This window comes from Pistacia vera, unplaced genomic scaffold (genome assembly GCF_008641045.1).
Source record: "Pistacia vera cultivar Batoury unplaced genomic scaffold, PisVer_v2 Contig400, whole genome shotgun sequence".
NCBI lineage: Eukaryota > Viridiplantae > Streptophyta > Magnoliopsida > Sapindales > Anacardiaceae > Pistacia > Pistacia vera.
Genome location: NW_022196225.1, coordinates 1,130,781 through 1,154,210, shown reverse-complemented (window position 1 = coordinate 1,154,210; position 23,430 = coordinate 1,130,781). Strand labels below are relative to the sequence as shown.

Sequence of the window (23,430 nt, the reverse complement as noted above, 5' to 3'; positions counted from 1 at the left end):
CTGCTTACAAACCATTTTGTGAAATCTCTGAAAGAGTAAATTAACCTCCCTTAGATTTCATTAGACATACCCAAGTATTTCTTGATAATCATCAATAAAAATAACAAACCAACGGATCCCCTAAAGTAGTAACTGTGATGGCCCCAGACATCTGAGTGTATAAGCATAAAAGGACTTGGACTTTGTTTTGAATGTTGGAAATGGGATCGATGGTTTTTGATAGTTCACAAACATCACAACGAAGTTATTAATATCATTTTTTTCAAACAAACTTGGAAAAAGTTTCTTTAGTAACCAAATAAACCATGTCCGAGGCTCGATGCTATAACCAATGTCAGATTTTTGTTTATCCCTTTTTGAGCAATCTACTGTCAAAGCCTGCTTTAACACGGTTAGAATTTTGTGACTCTAAATTCAAGTAATACAATGCCCCTTTTAACACCATAACAAATCGTCTGCTTTGTTTGAATGCTTTTAAACTCACAAAAGTTAGGCCAAAAAGTCACCACACAAGATAAAGCTTTGGTTATTTTGGAGACTGACAACAAGTTAATTTAGGGATGGAAACTAACACATAATCTAAGTGTAAATATTTTTAAGGGTTAATGATCCTTCCCCAATGACTCAGTGGACTCACCATTGGCAGTAGAAACAAATCTTTTTGGGATGTTTTAAAGTTAAACATGCCTAGAATCGAATGCATATGATCGTAGATAGAATCAATTATCCATGTACTATTAGAAAAGATGTATACATGTAAAGACTTATCATCATTTCCAACAGTGGCTACAAAGAAGAAGCTTTTTGGCATCTTCTTTCATTTTCACAACCGCAACAATAGAACTTCTCTTGTTGTTGTTGTTGAGCTTGCCGGTTCACCTGTACATGCTGACTCTCATAATGACCTCCCATAGTGAAGTTTCAGTGAAATTTGGAATCGGGTTCTTGCGAAGAATTTCTCCACACATTTTTTGACTTTGACTTTGACTATTTTAAACTTTTTTTACCTTTTTTTTTTTTTTTTTTTTTTACTTTCCTTTTTTGGATTAAGGGTTGACTTTATTGGGTGAGAGGTTAAGCTCACCTCAAATTCTATTATGGTATCAAAGTCAGATTCAGTTGAGCTGATGTTGACCAGCGGGTGAGGAGTTAGAGCCGATAACTACCTCTAATAACAGGCAGACCAACATATGGGCTTGACCGTGAGGAGAGTGTTAGATTCTCACACCGACTAAACACCTCAAGCCTACTGGTTTATAAGAAGGGGTAATCTCCATTTAATAAGGCCTTATTGGTGAGAAGTCGGGTACTCAAATCTATCATATAGCTGAGTGAATAAAGGAGAATTCAATAACCCCACGGCCTGGATTTATCGATTATTCTTAGAATTCCTCAATAACTAGCACGGCATGGTTGAATTAAATGCTGAATAAATTTGGAAGTGCAGTATGGAGGTATAATTGCAAGCCTAATTATATTGTTGTTCATAATTGACTGCGCCGCTGCAGATAGGTGAGCTTCGTATCCCATGCTGAGCTGTTCTATAGCCGCTGGATTTAATTAACAGTAAAGGGGTGAAAAATGTACTTTAAGTATACGTAGATATAGGGTGAATAAACGTTCAAAATGGATCTCCAATTATCTCACTGTGCCAGTTCAGAGGTTGCTGATAATTTCTCTCTAACAGGAGAGTATATGAGGAAGCAATTAACTTAGTTTCTTTCAACTTTGCTACTGCGCTTTATGACAATGAACTTTAATTATTTGCTTAAACGCTACTCAATGAAACGGGATATTTGATTTGAAAGTTAACATGGAATGTATCAAGATTAATACTTCATATGAACTCCAGGAACAGCATGAAATGATGTATTGATGAACGATGATATTAATGGAGCCATGAGATGTAAAGAGATATCTGTCATGTAACTTTCCATTTCCATCCCCCTTTTCTGGTTGAAGATTGGTTAACAAATTAAAGTTTCAGGAATTTGTGACACATGAACTGTGAAAAGCTTAATTTATGACTGAGACGACATCTTCCTTCAAGGATCGCCCATGACAAGTTACCTTTTTGACAAAGTTTCTGCATTTGAAAGTCTGGGGTGGATATTTGACCAGTCGTCATGATAAAGATAAGTTACTGCTAAACTGTAACAGTCAATATTTTCCCAATTGATCAAAAGATTATACAACAACCTTCACTGTTCTTGGCGGACGGATCACTAATTGAAAACTTAACGAAGGGATTCTGATTTGAATTTTTTGTCACATGGATTGAGACATCTAAGGTGGGTCAATATTACTTACTCTGTTGATGGAGTTACATGTTTACAGGTCCACAAACCAGCTTGAAAGGTTGCATAAAGGTGATTTATTAATAAGATAATGAACCAGAAAAAGCGGCTAAGAAGTTGTTAACTTAATTGCTGTGAAATGAATGATAGCTAGAGTAAGCACGTAGTTCCTCTAACACCATGACTAACCATCGCCTTATACTTTACAATTCAAATGAGTGTTAAGTAGCCGAATAGTGGTTAGCCACCTATTTAACCTCTACATTTATTGGCGGAATGGAGTTCCTTCTTACACCTCTAGATGAGTCATTTCCCTTTGGAGCCCTATTTTTCGCCCTTTGATATCAATCTCTCTCGCTTGCTCTTAGTTCTTTTCATCGATCCGGGTGTGTTTACTTAATCTACTGCATACAGGAAGGAGTTGAGCTAGTCCCAGTGACATGAATAGCCAAATTCGAATCCTAAAGTGGATGAGCGATCAGATTCCAGCAAAAAGCAGAGTGTTTCATTTTTTAGCCTATTTGCTGCTGCTGATAAAATTGACTATCTTTTAATGTTCGTAGGAAGTCTAGGGGCCTGCATCCATGGCGCTGCACTTCCTATATTCTTTGTTTTGTTTGGTCGTATGATTGATTCTTTGGGTCATCTACTTCAAATCCTCACAGATTGTCTTCTCGGATTTCTGAGGTAAAATGAAATTTCAATTTCGCCGTAACTTTTGCAGTATTCGAGCACTTAGTTTAGTCAGCCATATATCAACTATTTATACCAGCAAATGTTTTAAAGACTCACGTATCACTCTTGAATCAGATTGACCAGGATTCTGGTTCTAATTTATGAAGGCAAATTTTCATCTAAAAACCTTTTTTCTTTCGTTCACAAATCTGTCCACTGATTTGGACTATGGATTTACGGTGCTGAAATTAAATCTGTCCGATGTGCAGAAATAATAGTACTGATCATATGAATTAGGACAGGAATTTTGTTGTCACTTGAAAGAACAGATGTACTTAAAACCTGATGGCTGAGGTCGAAGTGAAAGTATTGGCACACCTTATGTTGCAACTTATATAACATATATAATATTTCTTTCATGGCAGCATGCTCTGTACTTGGTGTATCTTGGACTTCTTGTTGGCATCCGCGGATAGGTATGCTTTCCGATTTCAAACTTTAACTGGCTAGATCAATTTTCTTTTCCTTCTATGTTGATAGAATTGTTTCAGGTGTTGCATTCTGGATGCAAACTGGTGAGAGGCAGACAGCTCGCTTGCGTCTCAAGTATCTTCAATCAGTTTTAAGAAAGGATATGACCTTTTTCGACACAGAAGCCAGAGATGCTAACATTATTTTTCACATTTCAAGTGATGCAATCTAGGCAAGATGCAATAGGTGACAAGGTACACCAGCTAAGAAAAGGCTATTCTTTTAGTATGTCAGCGAGAATTATACAGGGTGTTAATTAAATCTCATTACCTTCGCAGACAGGCCATTCCTTGCGCTACCTAGCTCAGTCTTTGTTGGGTTTGCCGTTGGATTGCATCAGTGTGGCAGCTTACGTCTCACATTGGCTGTAGTTCCATTAATAACAGTAGCAGGGGGAGCTATACTATAACTATGTCTACTGTCAGAGAAAGGTGAGGCTGCTTATGCTGAAGCTGGGAAGTTGCAGAAGAGGTACTCGCTTCCTTTATTCGATATTTATTTTTGTTACTACATTTGTATAGCTCCTTCAAAAAGAGACCCAATACCCATTATCTATACATAAAAAAACACCAGTTGTTAGTTTGTACAATGAGACATCAGTTTGCTTTTGCAACCTAACCAGTATAAAGAACCTTCATCAGAAGAAAAAATAAGAAATCCTTTTTACTGGTAGAAGTCAACAGCTTCAGATAACAAAGAAAAAAAAAGAGATGCTAATGTGCTAATGTTTATGTATTTTTGGTACTGAAATTTAGAAGCAGAGAAGCTATTCATGTTAAATTGATTTTAGTTTATCCGGTCATTAACAATCCTTATACACATTTTTCCGTACATTGATAGGCTTAATTTTTTTTCATTTTTGCGATGGTTCAGGTGATTTCTCAAGTTCGTACTGTATACGCATTCGGGGGAGAGGATAAAGCAATAGAAGCATATTCGCGGTCACTTAAAAACGCCCTTAAACTAGGGAAAAGAGTGGGCTTGCAAAAGGGGTTGGGTTGGCATTACTTATGGCGGTGTATTTTGTGCTTGGGCATTGCTTCTCTGGTATGCCAGCATTCTTGTCAGGCATGGACACAAATGGAGGGAAAGCATTCACAACAATTATCAACGTCGTCTTCAGTGGATTGTAAGTCCAATCCAAATGATGTAAGACAATTATTACTGTCATCATTTTCCCTGATAAGAAACAGGATTCTCTTTCTGTAGTGCTCTCGGTCAGGCTACTCCTAACCTTGCTGCCATTGCTAAAGGCCGGCTGCAGCTGCCAATATCTTTAGTATGATTAAAACAGATTCCAACTTTTCTAAAAGTTCAGATGATGGAATTGTGCTGCCAAAACTGGCAGGCCAAATTGAATTCTGTCAGGTCTCTTTTGTTATCCCTCACGACCCAATCTGGTGTTCCAAAATTTAAGTTTTCAATCAACGCTGGGAAACCTACGATTTGTCGGTCCCAGTGGATCTGGAAAAAGCACTATCATATCCATGGTTCAACGTTTTTGAACCGACTTCAGGTATTTGATGCTATTGCATAGAATAATGGTTTTCTTAGCCACTTTGTTAGATGATTTTCACTGATAATTATAAATCTTCAATTTTCACTAGGTAAATATCGTTGGATGGACATGATCTTAAAAGTCTCCGCCTGAAATGGTTGAGGGAACAGATGGGGCTGGTTAGTCAAGAACCAGCATTATTTGCTACAACTATAGCTGGCAATATTATGCTTGGTAAGGAAATGCAGACATGGATCAGGTTATAGAAGCTGCTAAATCTGCTAATGCACATTCTTTCATTCAAGAATTACCTGATGGCTATTTTACTCAGGTACCTCATATTCTGAGCAAAATTCAATCTGCTTCAGTTGTTAAATTCCTAATAATTCTAATACATGCAACCCATAGCCTCTGCTCGAATTCTAAGAAAAACAGCCCACTAGTGTTAGTGACGAGTATTTTTATTTATTTAGGTGGGGAGGGGGAACTCAGCTTTCTGGAGGGCAAAAACAAGAATTGCTATTGCAGAGCGTATTGAGAAACCCAAAGATAATACTGCTAGATGAGGCCACCAGCGCTCTTGATGCAGGATCAGAGTATGTTCAGAAGGCACTAGAAAAAATTATGTCAATCGCACTACAATAATTGTTGCACACCGCTTATCCACTATCCGAGATGTGGATACAATCATGGTCTTGCAGAATGGTCAAGTTGTTGAGAGTGGAACTCATATGGACTTGATATCCAAGCAGGCGAGTACGCAAAACTTGTGAGCTTGCAAGTATCAGAAATTTTACAAATCCAGGTCAATTTGTTGCTCAGATTCTTCCAGGATTCTAGCTTTCGATCAAGCTTTCGAGACCTTCCTACAGTCAGAATCAATTTAAGTGACGTCAACTAAAGAGCAGCAATCAGGCCTTGCCCACCCCATCAATTTGGGACTATTAAAATTAAATGCTCCAGAGTGGCCCTATGCAGTGCTTGGGTCAGTTGGTGCAATCCTGGCTGGAATGGAAGCTCCTCTCTTTGCCCTTGGAATCACGCATATCTTGACTGCATTACTCTCCTGATCACTCTCAAATCAAACAAGAGTTGAGCGGTGGCTCTTATTTTTGTTGGAGTGGCGATCGTTACTGTTCCTATCTATTTGTTACAGCACTACTTTTACACATTGATGGGAGAACTTCTCACTACTCGTGTTCGCTTATCAATGTTCTCAGGTTCTTAATTTCTTCCACTTTTAATTGTAAAATGAATATACTTCTTCGCCTATAGATTTTGCATATAAATTAATCTGAAAACTCATACATTTATAAACTGCAGCTATCCTTTCCAGTGAGGTTGGCTGGTTTGATTTGGATGAGAATAGTACGGTCATTGACGTCAAGTTTAGCGCAGATGCAACTTTAGTGCGAAGTGCTCTTGCGGACCGCCTATCAACAATTGTGCAAAACGTGGCTCTCACTGTGACTGCATTTGTTATGCCTTTACATTAAGTTGGCGCATTGCAGTGTTGTCATTGCCTCCTTGCCCTGCTTATTGGGGCGTCCTAAACTGAGGTAAGTTTTAGAAATTACTTTGACAAACAATTGGGTTGTTTATAGCCATGTTAATAAATGTTTCTCTTTTCATCTACAGCAACTATTCTGAAGGGCTTTGGAGGAGATTATAACAAGGCCTACTCTAGAGCAAATTCAGTGGCACGTGAAGCAATTGCCAATATACGTACTGTTGTGCTGCGTATGGCATTGAAGAGAGGATCTCAATGCGTTTTCTCTGAACTCAACCGACAAACAAACAAGCTCTTTTACGAGGCCATATATCGGGTTTTGGCTATGGAGTATCACAGTTCTTTGCATTCTGTTCCTATGCACTTGGCCTTTGGTATGCATCGGTTCTTATCAAGCAAAACATTCCAACTTTGGAGATATCATGAATTCCTTCATGGTTCTCATAATCACAGCATTGGCATAGCTGAAACCCTTGCCCTTACACCAGACATCGTAAAGGGAACTCAAGCACTTGGATCAGTTTTTAGCATTCTCTAAGAAACACAGCTATACAACCGAACGATCTTCATCAAAGATGGTGACTGACATCTAAAGGAAAATGTGGATTTCAGAAATGTCTGTTTCAGGTACCCTGTAAGGCCTGATATCACAATTTTTGAGGATTTTCATCTAAGAGTTTCGGCTGGCAAGAGTCTTGCTGTAGTGGGCCAAAGTGGGTCTGGGAAGAGTACGGTGATTGCTCTTGTCATGAGATTTTATGACCCCATTTCAGGGTCAGTTTTGATAGATGGATGTGATATTAAAACCTTAAACCTGAGATCTTTAAGGAGAAGAATAGGATTAGTTCAGCAAGAACCAGCATTGTTCTCAACAACAATTTATGAAAACATCAAGTATGGAAACCAGGAGGCATCAGAAATTGAAATAATGAAGGCAAGCAAAGCAGCCAATGCCCATGGATTCATAAGTAGAATGCCTGAAGGGTATCAAACTCATGTTGGTGATAGAGGGGTGCAATTGTCAGGAGGACAAAAACAAAGAGTGGCAATTGCAAGAGCAATATTGAAAGATCCTTCCATTCTTCTTCTAGATGAAGCTACAAGTGCATTGGACACGGAATCTGAGAAGTTGGTTCAAGAGGCCCTTGATAAACTTATGGAAGGGCGAACCACAATTATGGTAGCACACAGGTTGTCAACCATACGCGATGCTAATAGAATTGCAGTGCTACAACAGGGGAAAGTTGTTGAAATGGGGAGCCATGAACAGCTTATCAGAAAAGCTAATGGTATTTATAAGCAATTAGTCAAACTACAGCAGGAAAACAACAAACGACAAGTTTGAGTAATTGCGAGAGTTCAATAATATGTTATCAAAACACAATTAATATGTATTGCTGTAACTGGAAGCATGTATAAGAGTTCGTTTTTTAGTTTCACTGCAAAATTTTCTACCAATTGATTGCAATTCATCCAATATAGATTGAAAATATAATCTAGTTATCACAGAACTCAAGCAAACAAAGAGATTTATATTTAGAGTAAACGACATATTCCCACCCAAGGTTTGATGAAATCCCAAATTCCATTTATTTCAGATTCCTACCCTTAAAGTAATGGAAAATGGTTAGATATAACGGCTCAAGGGTAAATTGGTCATTTCGCAGAGGAGGCGCACATTAGCAGATTGTCGCCCCTAACAAAGCTTCGACGCACGTTAGCCAACACCACCGCTGACGTTTTTCGCTCTTTTTCGGGGATTCTTCCACCCAAAATCACTCTTGTCAGCACCATTCAAACCCTCATCCTCCCCTCTACAAGACCGTACCTTTCACAACCCCTCATCACTCGTCAATCGCTAGCCACGACAGCCGCCACAGGCAACTGGTTTTTGTCGGTCTCCATCGGCGAATGGCCACTAAACGGTTGTTGGGGACATAGAGGTTTTGTAGATTTGGAGATGCTGGTTGCAATGGTGATGTCCAATTGCATTTTCGTTGCCGGAATCCAGCGAAGAATGACGAAAACCTAAGCTTGACGGCACCGACGATTGGAAGGCCCAATGAGTCGAGAACCAGAGGGGTTTTGGACGACGGACAATGGGGAAGGTGATGGAGGTGACCAAGGGGTTTCACCATCGGAAACAGCCCAAATCCAGTGAAAACCGAGACGGTGCACAGTCACTGAGGGTGTAATTGAAGTAATTTCAAAATAAGATGGTTAATTTGATAATTTTAGTAATTTAGGGGTTAAAATTTTTTATTAATTTAGGATTAAGGGTATTATGGTAATTGCACCCTCACTACCCTAAAAATTATTAACATTGTTATTTTAAGGGTGAGAATTTGGAATAAATGGAATTTGGGATCCCAACTTAGGATTTTGTCAAACCTTGGGTGGGAATATGTCGTTTACTCTTATATTTATCAGAAACAATATGTTATGCAGATTTAAAATTCATACCTCGATTCATGAGTAAAAGAATTATCTCATGAGGGAAAGAGTTGATAAAATGAAAATGTGAAAAGCTTAATTATGACTGAGACGAATATTTCCTTCAAGGACGCCCATGACAAGTTACTTTTTGACAAAGTTTCTGCATTATTGAAAGTCTGGGGTGGATATTTGACCAGTCCGTCATGATAGATAAGTTACTGCTAAACTGTAACTCAGTCAATATTTTCCCAATTGATCAAAAAGATTATACAACAACCTTCATGTTCTTGGCGGACGATCACTAATTGAAAACTTAAGAAACGGGCATTCTGATTTGAATTTTGTCACATGGATTGAGACATCTAAGGTGGGTCCAATATTACTTACTCTTGTGATGGAGGACATGTTTACAGGGTCCAAAACAGCTTGAAAGGTTGCATAAAGGTGATTTATTAATAAGATAATGAACCAGAAAAAGCGGCTAAGAAGTTGTTAACTAATTGCTGTGAAAATGAAGCTAGAGTAAGCACGTAGTTCCTCTTAACACCATGACTTAACCATCGCCTTATACTTACAAATTCAAATGAGTGTTAAGTAGCGATAGTTGGTTAGCCACCTATTTAACCTCTACATTTATTGGCGGGAAGGAGTTCCTTCTTACACCTCTAGATGAGTCATTTCCCTTTGGAGCCCTATTTTTCGCTCTTTTGATATCAATCTCTCTCGCTTGCTCTTAGTTCTTTTCATCGATGGGGTGTTTTACTAATCTACGCATCACTGGAAGGAGTTGAGTAGTCTCAGTGACATGAATAGCCAAATTCGAATCCTAAAGTGGATGAGCGATAGATTCCAGCAAAAAGCAGAGTGTTTCATTTTTAGCCTATTTGCTGCTGCTGATAAAATTGACTATCTTTAATGTTCGTAGGAAGTTAGGGGCCTGCATCCAGGCGCTGCACTTCCTATATTCTTTGTTTTGTTTGGTCGTATGATTGATTCTTTGGGTCATCTATCTTCAAATCCTCACAGATTGTCTTCTCGGATTTCTGAGGTAAAATGAAATTTCAATTTCGTCCGCAACTTTTGCAGTATTCGAGCACTTGTTTAGTCAGCCATATATCAACTATTATACCAGCAAATGTTTTACAAGACTCACGTATCATCTTTGAATCAGAATTGACCGGATTTCTGGTTCTTAATTTTAGAAGGCAAATTTTTCATAAAAACCTTTTCTTTTTCTCGTCCACAAATCTGTCCACTGATTTTGGACTATGGATTTACGTGTGCTGAAATTAAATTGTCCGATGTGCAGAAATAATAGTACTGATCATATGAATTAGGACAGGAATTTTGTGGTCACTTGAAAGAACAGATGTACTTAAAACCTGATGGCTGAGGTCTAAGTGAAAGTGATTGGCACACCTTATGTTGCAACTTATATAACATATATAATTTTTCTTCTATGGCAGCATGCTCTACTTGGTGTATCTTGGACTTCTTGTCTTGGCTCCGCGTGGATAGGTATGCTTTCGATTTCAAACTTTAACTGGCTAGATCAATTTTCTTTTCCTTCTCTAGTTGATAGAATTGTTTCAGGTGTGCATTCTGGATGCAAACTGGTGAGAGGCAGACAGCTCGCTTGGTCTCAAGTATCTTCAATCAGTTTTAAGAAAGGATATGACCTTTTTCGACACAGAAGCCAGAGATGCTAACATTATTTTTCACATTTCAAGTGATGCAATCCTAGTGCAAGATGCAATAGGTGCAAGGTACACCAGCAAGAAAAGGCTATTCTTTTAGTATGTCAGCGAGAACTTATACAGGGTGAATTAAATCTCATATACCTTGACGCAGACAGGCCATTCCTTGCGCTACCTAGCTCAGTTCTTTGTTGGGTTTGCCGTTGGATTTGCATCGTGTGTGGCAGCTTACGCTTCTCACATTGGCTGTAGTTCCATTAATAACAGTAGCAGGGGGAGCCTATACTATAACTATGTCTACCTTCAGAGAAAGGTGAGGCTGCTTATGCTGAAGCTGGGAAGATTGCAGAAGAGGTACTCGCTTCCTTTATTCGATATTTATTTTTGTTACTACATTTGTATAGCTCCTTCAAAAAGAGACCCAATACCCATTATCTATACAAAAAAAACACACGTTTGTAAGTTTGTACAATGAGACATCAAGTTTGCTTGCAACCTAACCAGTATAAGACCTTCATCAGAAAGAAAAATAAGAAATCCTTTTTACTGGTAGAGTCCAACAGCTTCAGATAACAAAGAAAAAAAAAGAGATGCTATGTGCTAATGTTTATGTATTTTGTGTACTGAAATTTAGAAGCAGAGAAGCATATCATGTTAAATTGATTTTAGTTATCCGGTCATTAACAATCCTTATAGCCAATTTCCGTACATTGATAGGCTTAATTTTTTCATTTTTTTGCGCATGGTTCAGGTGATTTCTCAAGTTCGTACTGTATACGCATTCGGGGGAGAGGATAAAGCAATAGAAGCATATTCGCGGTCACTTAAAAACGCCCTTAAACTAGGGAAAAAGAGTGGGCTTGCAAAAGGGGTTGGGGTTGGCATTACTTATGGGCTGTTATTTTGTGCTTGGGCATTGCTCTTCTGGTATGCCAGCATTCTTTCAGGCATGGACACACAAATGGAGGGAAAGCATTCACAACAATTATCAACGTCGTCTTCAGTGGATTGTAAGTCCAATCAAATGATGTAAGAGCAATTATTACCTGTTATCATTTTTCCTGAAAGAAACAGGATTCTTCTTCTGTAGTGCTCTGGTCAGGCTACTCCTAACCTTGCTGCCATTGCTAAAGGCCAGGCTGCAGCTGCCAATATCTTTAGTATGATTAAACAGATTCCAACTTTCTAAAAGTTCAGATGTGAGGAATTGTGCTGCCAAAACTGGCAGGCCAAATTGAATTCTGTCAGGTCTTTTTGCTTATCCCTCACGACCCAATCTGGTGTTCCAAAATTTAAGCTTTTCAATCAAGCTGGGAAAACTACGCATTTGTCGGTCCCAGTGGATTGGAAAAAGCACTATCATATCCATGGTTCAACGTTTATATGAACCGACTTCAGGTATTTGATGCTACTTGGCATAGAATAATGGTTTTCTTTAGCCACTTTGTTAGATGATTTTCACGATAATTATAATCTTCATTTTCACTAGGTAATATCGTTGGATGGACATGATCTAAAAGTTCCGCCTGAAATGGTTGAGGGAACAGATGGGGCTGGTTAGTCAAGAACCAGCATTATTTGCTACAACTATAGCTGGCTATTATGCTTGGTAAGGAAATGCAGACATGGATCAGGTTATAGAAGCTGCTAAATCTGCTAATGCACATTCTTTCATTCAGAATTACCTGATGGCTATTTTACTCAGGTACCTCATATTCTGAGCAAATTTCAATCTGCTTCAGTTGTTAAATTCCTAATAATTCTATTATACATGCAACCCATAGCCTCTGCTCGATTCTAAGAAAAACAGCCCCTAGTGTTAGTGACGAGTATTTTTTTATTTATTTAGGTTGGGGAGGGGGAACTCAGCTTTCTGGAGGGCAAAAACAAGAATTGCTATTGCGAGAGCGTATTGAGAAAACCAAAGATAATACTGCTAGATGAGGCCACCAGCGCTTTGATGCAGGATCAGAGCTCATTGTTCAGAAGGCACTAGAAAAATTATGTCAAATCGCACTACAATAATTGTTGCACACCGCTTATCCACTATCCGAGATGTGATACAATCATGGTCTTGCAGAATGGTCAAGTTGTTGAGAGTGGAACTCATATGGACTTGTATCCAAGCAAGGCGAGTAGCAAACTTGTGAGCTTGCAAGTATCAGAAGATTTTACAAATCCAGGTCAATTTGTTGCTCAGATTCTTCCAGGCATTCTAGCTTTCGATCAAGCTTTCGAGACCTCCTCACAGTCAGAATCAATTTAAGTCGACGTCAACTAAAGAGCAGCATCAGGCCTTGCTCCCACCCCATCAATTTGGGAAATATTTAAAAATGCTCCAGAGTGGCCTATGCAGTGCTTGGGTCAGTTGGTGCAATCCTGGCTGGAATGGAAGCTCCTCTCTTTGCCCTTGGAATCACGCATATCTTGACTGCATTTTACTCTCGATCACTCTCAAAAAACAAGAAGTTGAGCGGTGGCTCTTATTTTTGTTGGAGTGGCGATCGTTACTGTTCCTATCTATTTGTTACAGCACTACTTTTACACATTGATGGGAGAACTTTCACTACTCGTGTTCGCTTATCAATGTTCTCAGGTTCTTAATTTCTTCCACTTTTTAATTGTAAAATGAATATACTTCTTCGCCTATAGTTTGCATTATAATTAATCTGAAAACCATACATTTATAAACGCAGCTATCCTTTCCAGTGAGGTGGCTGGTTTGATTTGGATGAGAATAGTACGGTTCATGACGTCAAGTTTAGCTGCAGATGAACTTTAGTGCGAAGTGCTCTGCGACCGCCTCAACAATTGTGCAAAACGTGGCTCTCACTGTGACTGCATTTGTTATCGCCTTTACATTAAGTTGGCGCATTGCAGCTGTTGTCATTGCCTCCTTGCCCTGTTATTGGGCGTCCATAACTGAGGTAAGTTTTAGAAATACTTTGACAAACAATTGGGTTTGTTTATAGCCAGTTAATAAATGTTTCTCTTTTCATCTACAGCAACTATTTCTGAAGGGTTGGAGGAGATTATAACAAGGCTACTCTAGAGCAAATTCAGTGGCACGTGAAGCAATTGCCAATATAGTACGTTGCTGCGTATGGCATTGAAGAGAGGATCTCAATGCAGTTTTCCTCTGAACTCAACCGACACAACAAACAAGCTCTTTACGAGGCCATATATCGGGTTGGTATGGAGTATCACAGTTCTTTGCATTCTGTTCCTATGCACTTGGCCTTTGGTAGCATCGGTTCTTATCAAGCAAAAACATTCAATTTGGAGATATCATGAATTCCTTCATGGTTCTCATAATCACAGCATTGGCAATAGTGAAACCCTTGCCCTTACACCAGACATCGTAAAGGGAACTCAAGCACTTGGATCAGTTTTTAGCATTCTCTAAGAAACACAGCTATACAACCGAACGATCCTTCATCAAAGATGGTGACTGACACAAAGGAAATGTTACCAAAAGCCTAAAAAGGTGTCTCGAACCAAAGAGAACTAAAGGGTACCCGATTGATTAGGTAGGCTGCAGAAGTAAGTGCTTCTCCCCAAAAGGATAACGGCATGTGAGCCTTTATTAATGTGGCACGAACGACCTCCAATAAGTGCCGATTTTTTCCCTCAGCAACACCATTTTGTTGGGGTGTGTTGGGACAAGTAGTCTGATGACCCAAAAAGATAACGGCATATGAGCCGCTATTAATGAGGCACGAACGACCTCCAATAAGTGCCGATTTTTTCCCTCAGCAACACCATTTTGTTGAGATGTGTTGGGACAAGTAGTCTGATGAATGATACCATGTGTTGCTAAGTACTGTTGAAGATCTGAACTTTGATATTCTCCTCCATTGTCACTTCACAGGACCTGAACCTGTGCATTATACTGCTTACAAACCATTTTGTGAAATCTCTGAAAGAGTAAATTAACCTTCCCTTTAGATTTCATTAGACATACCCAAGTTATTCTTGTATAGTCATCAATAAAAATAACAAACCAACGGGATCCACCTAAAGTAGTAACTTGTGATGGCCCCAGACATCTGAATGTATAAGCATAAAAGGACTTGGACTTTTGTTGAATGTTGTTGGAAATGGGATTCGATGGCTTTTTGATAGTTCACAAACATCACAACGGAAGTTATTAATATCATTTTTTTCAAACAAACTTGGAAAAAGTTTCTTTAAGTAACCAAATAAAGCATGTCCGAGGCATCGATGCTATAACCAGATATGTCAGATTTTTGTTTATCCCTTTTTGAGTAATCTACTGTCAAAGCCTGCTTTAACACGGTAGAATTTTGTGACTCTAAATTCAAGTAATACAATTGCCCCTTTTAACACCATAACAAATCGTCTGCTTTGTTTGAATGCTTTTAAACTCACAAAAGTTAGGCCAAAAAGTCACCACACAAGATAAAGCTTTGGTTATTTTGGAGACTGACAACAAGTTATAATTTAGGGATGGAACAACTAACACATAATCTAAGTGTAAAATATTTTTAAGGGTTAATGATCCTTCCCCAATGACTCGGGTGGACTCACCATTGGCAGTAGAAACAAATCTTTGTGGGAATGTTTTAAAGTTATAAACATGCCTAGAATCGAATGCCATATGATCAGTAGTATTAGAATCAATTATCCATGTACTATTAGAAACAGATGTATACATATGTAAAGACTTATCATCATTTCCAGCAGTGGCTACAAATGAAGAAGTCTGTTTGGCATCTTCTTTCATTTTCACAACAGCAACAATAGAACTTCTCTTGTTGTTGTTGTTGAGCTTGCCGAGGTTCACCTGTACATGCTGACTCTGATACTGACCTCCCATAGTTGAAGTTTCAGTGAAATTTGGAATCGGGTTCTTGCGAAGAATTTCTCCACACATTTTCTTTTACTTTGACTTTGACTATTTTAAACTTTTTTTACCTTTTTTTTTTTTTTTTTCACTCTTCCTTTTTAGGATTAAAGGGCCTGACCTTATTGGGTGAGGAGTTAAGCCCACCTCAAATTCTATTATGGTATCAGAGTCAGATTCAGTTGAGCTGAATGCTTGACCAGCGGGTGAGGAGTTAGAGCCGATAACTATCTCTAATAACAGGCATGACCCAACATATGGGCTTGACCGTGAGGGAGAGTGTTAGATTCTCACACCGACTAAACATACTCAAGCCTACTGGTTTATAAGAAGGGGTAATCCTCCTATTTAATAAGGCCTTATTGGGTGAGAAGTCGGGGCTACTCAAATTCTATCATATAGCTGAGTGAATAAAGGAGAATTCAATAACCCCCACGGCCTGGATTTATCGATTATTCTTAGAATTCCTCAACTTAACTACGCACGGCATGGTTGAATTAAATGCTGAATAAATTTGGAAGTGCAGTATGGAGGTATAATTGCAAGCCTAATTATATTGTTGTTCATAATTGATTGCGCGGCTGCATGATAGGTGAGCTTCGTATCCCATGCTGACGCTGTTCTATAGCCGCTGGATTTAATTAACAGTAAAGAGGTGGAAAAATGTACTTTCAAGTATACGTAGATATAGGGTGAATAAACGTTCAAAATGTGATCTCCAATTATATCACTGTGCCAGTTCAGAGGTTGCTGATAATTTCTCTCTCAACAGGAGAGTATATGAGGAAGCAATTAACTTAGTTTCTTTCAACTTTGCTACTGCGCTTTATGACAGTGACAACTTTAATTATTTGCTTAAACGCTACTCAATGAAAGCGGATATTTGATTTGAAAGTTAACATGCTGAATGTAATCAAGATTAATACTTTCATATGACTCCAGGAACAGCATGAAATGATGTTATGATGAACGATGATATTAATGGAGCCATGAGATGTAAAGAGATATCTGTCATGTAACTTTCCATTTCCATCCCCCTTTTCTGGTTGAAGATTGGTTAACAAATTAAAGTTTCAGGAATTTGTGACACATGAACATGTGAAAAGCTTAATTTATGACTGAGACGACTTATCTTCCTTCAAGGATCGCCCATGACAAGTTACCTTTTTGACAAAGTTTCTGCATTATTGAAAGTCTGGGGTGGATATTTGACCAGTCCGTCATGATAAAGATAAGTTACTGCTAAACTGTAACTAAGTCAATATTTTCCCAATTGATCATAAAGATTATACAACAACCTTCACTGTTCTTGGCGGACAGATCACTAATTGAAAACTTAATGAAACGGGCATTCTGATTTGAATTTTTTGTCACATGGATTGAGACATCTAAGGTGGGTCCAATATTACTTACTCTTGTGATGGAGTTACATGTTTACAGGGTCCACAAACCAGCTTGAAAGGTTGCATAAAGGTGATTTATTAATAAGATAATGAACCAGAAAAAGCGGCTAAGAAGTTGTTAACTTAATTGCTGTGAAAATGATAAGCTAGAGTAAGCACGTAGTTCCTCTTAACACCATGACTTAACCATCGCCTTATACTTTACAAATTCAAATGAGTGTTAAGTAGCCGAATAGTTGGTTAGCCACCTATTTAACCTCTACATTTATTGGCGGGAATGGAGTTCCTTCCTTACACCTCTAGATGAGTCATTTCCCTTTGGAGCCCTATTTTTCGCTACTTTTGATATCAATCTCTCTCGCTTGCTCTTAGTTCTTTTCATCGATCCGGGTGTGTTTTACTTAATCTACTGCATACATGGAAGGAGTTGAGCTAGTCTCCAGTGACATGAATAGCCACAATTCGAATCCTAAAGTGGATGAGCGATCAGATTCCAGCAAAAAGCAGAGTGTTTCATTTTTTAGCCTATTTGCTGCTGCTGATAAAATTGACTATCTTTTAATGTTCGTAGGAAGTCTAGGGGCCTGCATCCATGGCGCTGCACTTCCTATATTCTTTGTTTTGTTTGGTCGTATGATTGATTCTTTGGGTCATCTATCTTCAAATCCTCACAGATTGTCTTCTCGGATTTCTGAGGTAAAATGAAATTTCAATTTCGTCCGTAACTTTTGCAGTATTCGAGCACTTAAGTTTAGTCAGCCATATATCAACTATTTATACCACGCAAATGTTTTTACAAGACTCACGTATCACTCTTGAATCAGAATTGACCAGGATTTCTGGTTCTCAATTTTACGAAGGCCCAAATTTTCATCTAAAAACCTTTTTCTTTTTCGTCCACAAATCTGTCCACTGATTTTGGACTATGGATTTACGTGTGCTGAAATTAAATCTGTCCGATGTGCAGAAATAATAGTACTGATCATATGAATTAGGACAGGAATTTTGTGGTCACTTGAAAGAACAGATGTACTTAAAACCTGATGGCTGAGGTCTGAAGTGAAAGTGATTGGCACACCTTATGTTGCAACTTATATAACATATATAATATTTTCTTCTATGGCAGCATGCTCTGTACTTGGTGTATCTTGGACTTCTTGTCTTGGCATCCGCGTGGATAGGTATGCTTTCCGATTTCAAACTTTAACTGGCTAGATCAATTTTCTTTTCCTTCTCTAGTTGATAGAATTGTTTCAGGTGTTGCATTCTGGATGCAAACTGGTGAGAGGCAGACAGCTCGCTTGCGTCTCAAGTATCTTCAATCAGTTTTAAGAAAGGATATGACCTTTTTCGACACAGAAGCCAGAGATGCTAACATTATTTTTCACATTTCAAGTGATGCAATCCTAGTGCAAGATGCAATAGGTGACAAGGTACACCAGCTAAGAAAAGGCTATTCTTGTTAGTATGTCAGCGAGAACTTATACAGGGTGTTAATTAAATCTTCATTTACCTTGACGCAGACAGGCCATTCCTTGCGCTACCTAGCTCAGTTCTTTGTTGGGTTTGCCGTTGGATTTGCATCAGTGTGGCAGCTTACGCTTCTCACATTGGCTGTAGTTCCATTAATAACAGTAGCAGGGGGAGCCTATACTATAACTATGTCTACCTTGTCAGAGAAAGGTGAGGCTGCTTATGCTGAAGCTGGGAAGATTGCAGAAGAGGTACTCGCTTCCTTTATTCGATATTTATTTTTGTTACTACATTTGTATAGCTCCTTCAAAAAGAGACCCAATACCCATTATCTATACATAAAAAAACACCAAGTTTGTTAAGTTTGTACAATGAGACATCAAGTTTGCTTTTGCAACCTAACCAGTATAAAGACCCTTCATCAGAAAGAAAAATAAGAAATCCTTTTTACTGGTAGAAGTCCAACAGCTTCAGATTAACAAAGAAAAAAAAAAGAGATGCTAATGTGCTAATGTTTATGTATTTTTGGTACTGAAATTTAGAATGCAGAGAAGCATATTCATGTTAAATTGATTTTAGTTTTATCCGGTCATTAACAATCCCTTATAGCACATTTTTCCGTACATTGATAGGCTTAATTTTTTTTCATTTTTTTGCGCATGGTTCAGGTGATTTCTCAAGTTCGTACTGTATACGCATTCGGGGGAGAGGATAAAGCAATAGAAGCATATTCGCGGTCACTTAAAAACGCCCTTAAACTAGGGAAAAAGAGTGGGCTTGCAAAAGGGGTTGGGGTTGGCATTACTTATGGGCTGTTATTTTGTGCTTGGGCATTGCTTCTCTGGTATGCCAGCATTCTTGTCAGGCATGGACACACAAATGGAGGGAAAGCATTCACAACAATTATCAACGTCGTCTTCAGTGGATTGTAAGTCCAATCCAAATGATGTAAGAGCAATTATTACCTGTTCATCATTTTTCCCTGATAAGAAACAGGATTCTTCTTTCTGTAGTGCTCTCGGTCAGGCTACTCCTAACCTTGCTGCCATTGCTAAAGGCCAGGCTGCAGCTGCCAATATCTTTAGTATGATTAAAACAGATTCCAACTTTTCTAAAAGTTCAGATGATGGAATTGTGCTGCCAAAACTGGCAGGCCAAATTGAATTCTGTCAGGTCTCTTTTGCTTATCCCTCACGACCCAATCTGGTGTTCCAAAATTTAAGCTTTTCAATCAACGCTGGGAAAACCTACGCATTTGTCGGTCCCAGTGGATCTGGAAAAAGCACTATCATATCCATGGTTCAACGTTTATATGAACCGACTTCAGGTATTTGATGCTACTTGGCATAGAATAATGGTTTTCTTTAGCCACTTTGTTAGATGATTTTCACTGATAATTATAAATCTTCAATTTTCACTAGGTAAAATATCGTTGGATGGACATGATCTTAAAAGTCTCCGCCTGAAATGGTTGAGGGAACAGATGGGGCTGGTTAGTCAAGAACCAGCATTATTTGCTACAACTATAGCTGGCAATATTATGCTTGGTAAGGAAGATGCAGACATGGATCAGGTTATAGAAGCTGCTAAATCTGCTAATGCACATTCTTTCATTCAAGAATTACCTGATGGCTATTTTACTCAGGTACCTCATATTCTGAGCAAATTTCAATCTGCTTCAGTTGTTAAATTCCTAATAATTCTATTATACATGCAACCCATAGCCTCTGCTCGAATTCTAAGTAAAAACAGCCCGCTAGTGTTAGTGACGAGTATTTTTTTATTTATTTAGGTTGGGGAGGGGGGAACTCAGCTTTCTGGAGGGCAAAAACAAAGAATTGCTATTGCGAGAGCCTTATTGAGAAACCCAAAGATAATACTGCTAGATGAGGCCACCAGCGCTCTTGATGCAGGATCAGAGCTCATTGTTCAGAAGGCACTAGAAAAAATTATGTCAAATCGCACTACAATAATTGTTGCACACCGCTTATCCACTATCCGAGATGTGGATACAATCATGGTCTTGCAGAATGGTCAAGTTGTTGAGAGTGGAACTCATATGGACTTGATATCCAAGCAAGGCGAGTACGCAAATCTTGTGAGCTTGCAAGTATCAGAAGATTTTACAAATCCAGGCTCAATTTGTTGCTCAGATTCTTCCAGGCATTCTAGCTTTCGATCAAGCTTTCGAGACCTTCCTCACAGTCAGAATCAATTTAAGTCGACGTCAACTACAGAGCAGCAATCAGGCCTTGCTCCCACCCCATCAATTTGGGAGCTATTAAAATTAAATGCTCCAGAGTGGCCCTATGCAGTGCTTGGGTCAGTTGGTGCAATCCTGGCTGGAATGGAAGCTCCTCTCTTTGCCCTTGGAATCACGCATATCTTGACTGCATTTTACTCTCCTGATCACTCTCAAATCAAACAAGAAGTTGAGCGTGTGGCTCTTATTTTTGTTGGAGTGGCGATCGTTACTGTTCCTATCTATTTGTTACAGCACTACTTTTACACATTGATGGGAGAACTTCTCACTACTCGTGTTCGCTTATCAATGTTCTCAGGTTCTTAATTTCTTCCACTTTTTAATTGTAAAATGAATATACTTCTTCGCCTATAGATTTTGCATTATAAATTAATCTGAAAACTCATACATTTATAAACTGCAGCTATCCTTTCCAGTGAGGTTGGCTGGTTTGATTTGGATGAGAATAGTACGGGTTCATTGACGTCAAGTTTAGCTGCAGATGCAACTTTAGTGCGAAGTGCTCTTGCCGACCGCCTATCAACAATTGTGCAAAACGTGGCTCTAACTGTGACTGCATTTGTTATCGCCTTTACATTAAGTTGGCGCATTGCAGCTGTTGTCATTGCCTCCTTGCCCCTGCTTATTGGAGCGTCCATAACTGAGGTAAGTTTTAGAAATTACTTTGACAAACAATTGGGTTTGTTTTATAGCCATGTTAATAAATGTTTCTCTTTTCATCTACAGCAACTATTTCTGAAGGGCTTTGGAGGAGATTATAACAAGGCCTACTCTAGAGCAAATTCAGTGGCACGTGAAGCAATTGCCAATATACGTACTGTTGCTGCGTATGGCATTGAAGAGAGGATCTCAATGCAGTTTTCCTCTGAACTCAACCGACACAACAAACAAGCTCTTTTACGAGGCCATATATCGGGTTTTGGCTATGGAGTATCACAGTTCTTTGCATTCTGTTCCTATGCACTTGGCCTTTGGTATGCATCGGTTCTTATCAAGCAAAATCATTCCAACTTTGGAGATATCATGAATTCCTTCATGGTTCTCATAATCACAGCATTGGCAATAGCTGAAACCCTTGCCCTTACACCAGACATCGTAAAGGGAACTCAAGCACTTGGATCAGTTTTTAGCATTCTCTATAGAAACACAGCTATACAACCGAACGATCCTTCATCAAAGATGGTGACTGACATGAAAGGAAACGTGGATTTCAGAAATGTCTGTTTCAGGTACCCTGTAAGGCCTGATATCACAATTTTTGAGGATTTTCATCTAAGAGTTTCAGCTGGCAAGAGTCTTGCTGTAGTGGGCCAAAGTGGGTCTGGGAAGAGTACGGTGATTGCTCTTGTCATGAGATTTTATGACCCCATTTCAGGGTCAGTTTTGATAGATGGATGTGATATTAAAACCTTAAACCTGAGATCTTTAAGGAGAAGAATAGGATTAGTTCAGCAAGAACCAGCATTGTTCTCAACAACAATTTATGAAAACATCAAGTATGGAAACCAGGAGGCATCAGAAATTGAAATAATGAATGCAAGCAAAGCAGCCAATGCCCATGGATTCATAAGTAGAATGCCTGAAGGGTATCAAACTCATGTTGGTGATAGAGGGGTGCAATTGTCAGGAGGACAAAAACAAAGAGTGGCAATTGCAAGAGCAATATTGAAAGATCCTTCCATTCTTCTTCTAGATGAAGCTACAAGTGCATTGGACACGGAATCTGAGAAGTTGGTTCAAGAGGCTCTTGATAAACTTATGGAAGGGCGAACCACAATTATGGTAGCACACAGGTTGTCAACCATACGCGATGCTAATAGAATTGCAGTGCTACAACAGGGGAAAGTTGTTGAAATGGGGAGCCATGAACAGCTTATCAGAAAAGCTAATGGTATTTATAACCAATTAGTCAAACTACAGCAGGAAAACAACAAACAACAAGTTTGAGTAATTGCGAGAGTTCAATAATATGTTATCAAAACACAATTAATATGTATTGCTGTAACTGGAAGCATGTATAAGAGTTCGTTTTTTAGTTTCACTGCAAAATTTTCTACCAATTGATTGCAATTCATCCAATATAGATTGAAAATATAATCTAGTTATCACAGAACTCAAGCAAACAAAGAGATTTATATTTAGAGTAAACGACATATTCCCACCCAAGGTTTGATGAAATCCCAAATTCCATTTATTTCAGATTCCTACCCTTAAAGTAATGGAAAATGGTTAGATATAACGGCTCAAGGGTAAATTGGTCATTTCGCAGAGGAGGCGCACATTAGCAGATTGTCGCCCCTAACAAAGCTTCGACGCACGTTAGCCAACACCACCGCTGACGTTTTTCGCTCTTTTTCGGGGATTCTTCCACCCAAAATCACTCTTGTCAGCACCATTCAAACCCTCATCCTCCCCTCTACAAGACCGTACCTTTCACAACCCCTCATCACTCGTCAATCGCTAGCCACGACAGCCGCCACAGGCAACTGGTTTTTGTCGGTCTCCATCGGCGAATGGCCACTAAACGGTTGTTGGGGACATAGAGGTTTTGTAGATTTGGAGATGCTGGTTGCAATGGTGATGTCCAATTGCATTTTCGTTGCCGGAATCCAGCGAAGAATGACGAAAACCTAAGCTTGACGGCACCGACGATTGGAAGGCCCAATGAGTCGAGAACCAGAGGGGTTTTGGACGACGGACAATGGGGAAGGTGATGGAGGTGACCAAGGGGTTTCACCATCGGAAACAGCCCAAATCCAGTGAAAACCGAGACGGTGCAC

General features: G+C 39.0%; 1 protein-coding gene and 1 pseudogene across 1 annotated transcript; both read left to right on the top strand.

Moving 5' to 3' along the window:
* The first annotated feature begins 746 nt into the window (after window positions 1-746).
* Window positions 747-12,910, top strand: LOC116141831 (annotated as a pseudogene).
* A 4,269-nt stretch (window positions 12,911-17,179) lies between these two features.
* Window positions 17,180-22,691, top strand: LOC116141868 (ABC transporter B family member 13-like). The gene is made up of 10 exons (XM_031427339.1): window positions 17,180-17,610; window positions 18,041-18,095; window positions 18,172-18,347; window positions 18,438-18,638; window positions 19,056-19,315; window positions 19,401-19,714; window positions 19,809-20,032; window positions 20,180-20,948; window positions 21,054-21,295; window positions 21,377-22,691. Exons 1-10 carry the CDS (start codon window positions 17,332-17,334, stop codon window positions 22,595-22,597), a joined length of 3,741 nt encoding a protein of 1,246 aa, XP_031283199.1. The 5' UTR covers window positions 17,180-17,331; the 3' UTR covers window positions 22,598-22,691.
* Window positions 22,692-23,430: the final 739 nt, after the last annotated feature.

Bases quoted from the DNA above. Each gene is read 5' to 3' on its own strand.
- LOC116141868 (XM_031427339.1), top strand. From the start codon at position 17,332: ATGGAAGGAGTTGAGCTAGTCTCCAGTGACATGAATAGCCACAATTCG. The intron at 18,639-19,055 runs GTACTCGCTTCC...CGCATGGTTCAG, and splicing joins CTGGGAAGATTGCAGAAGAG to GTGATTTCTCAAGTTCGTAC. The intron at 19,316-19,400 runs GTAAGTCCAATC...TTCTTTCTGTAG, and splicing joins AACGTCGTCTTCAGTGGATT to TGCTCTCGGTCAGGCTACTC.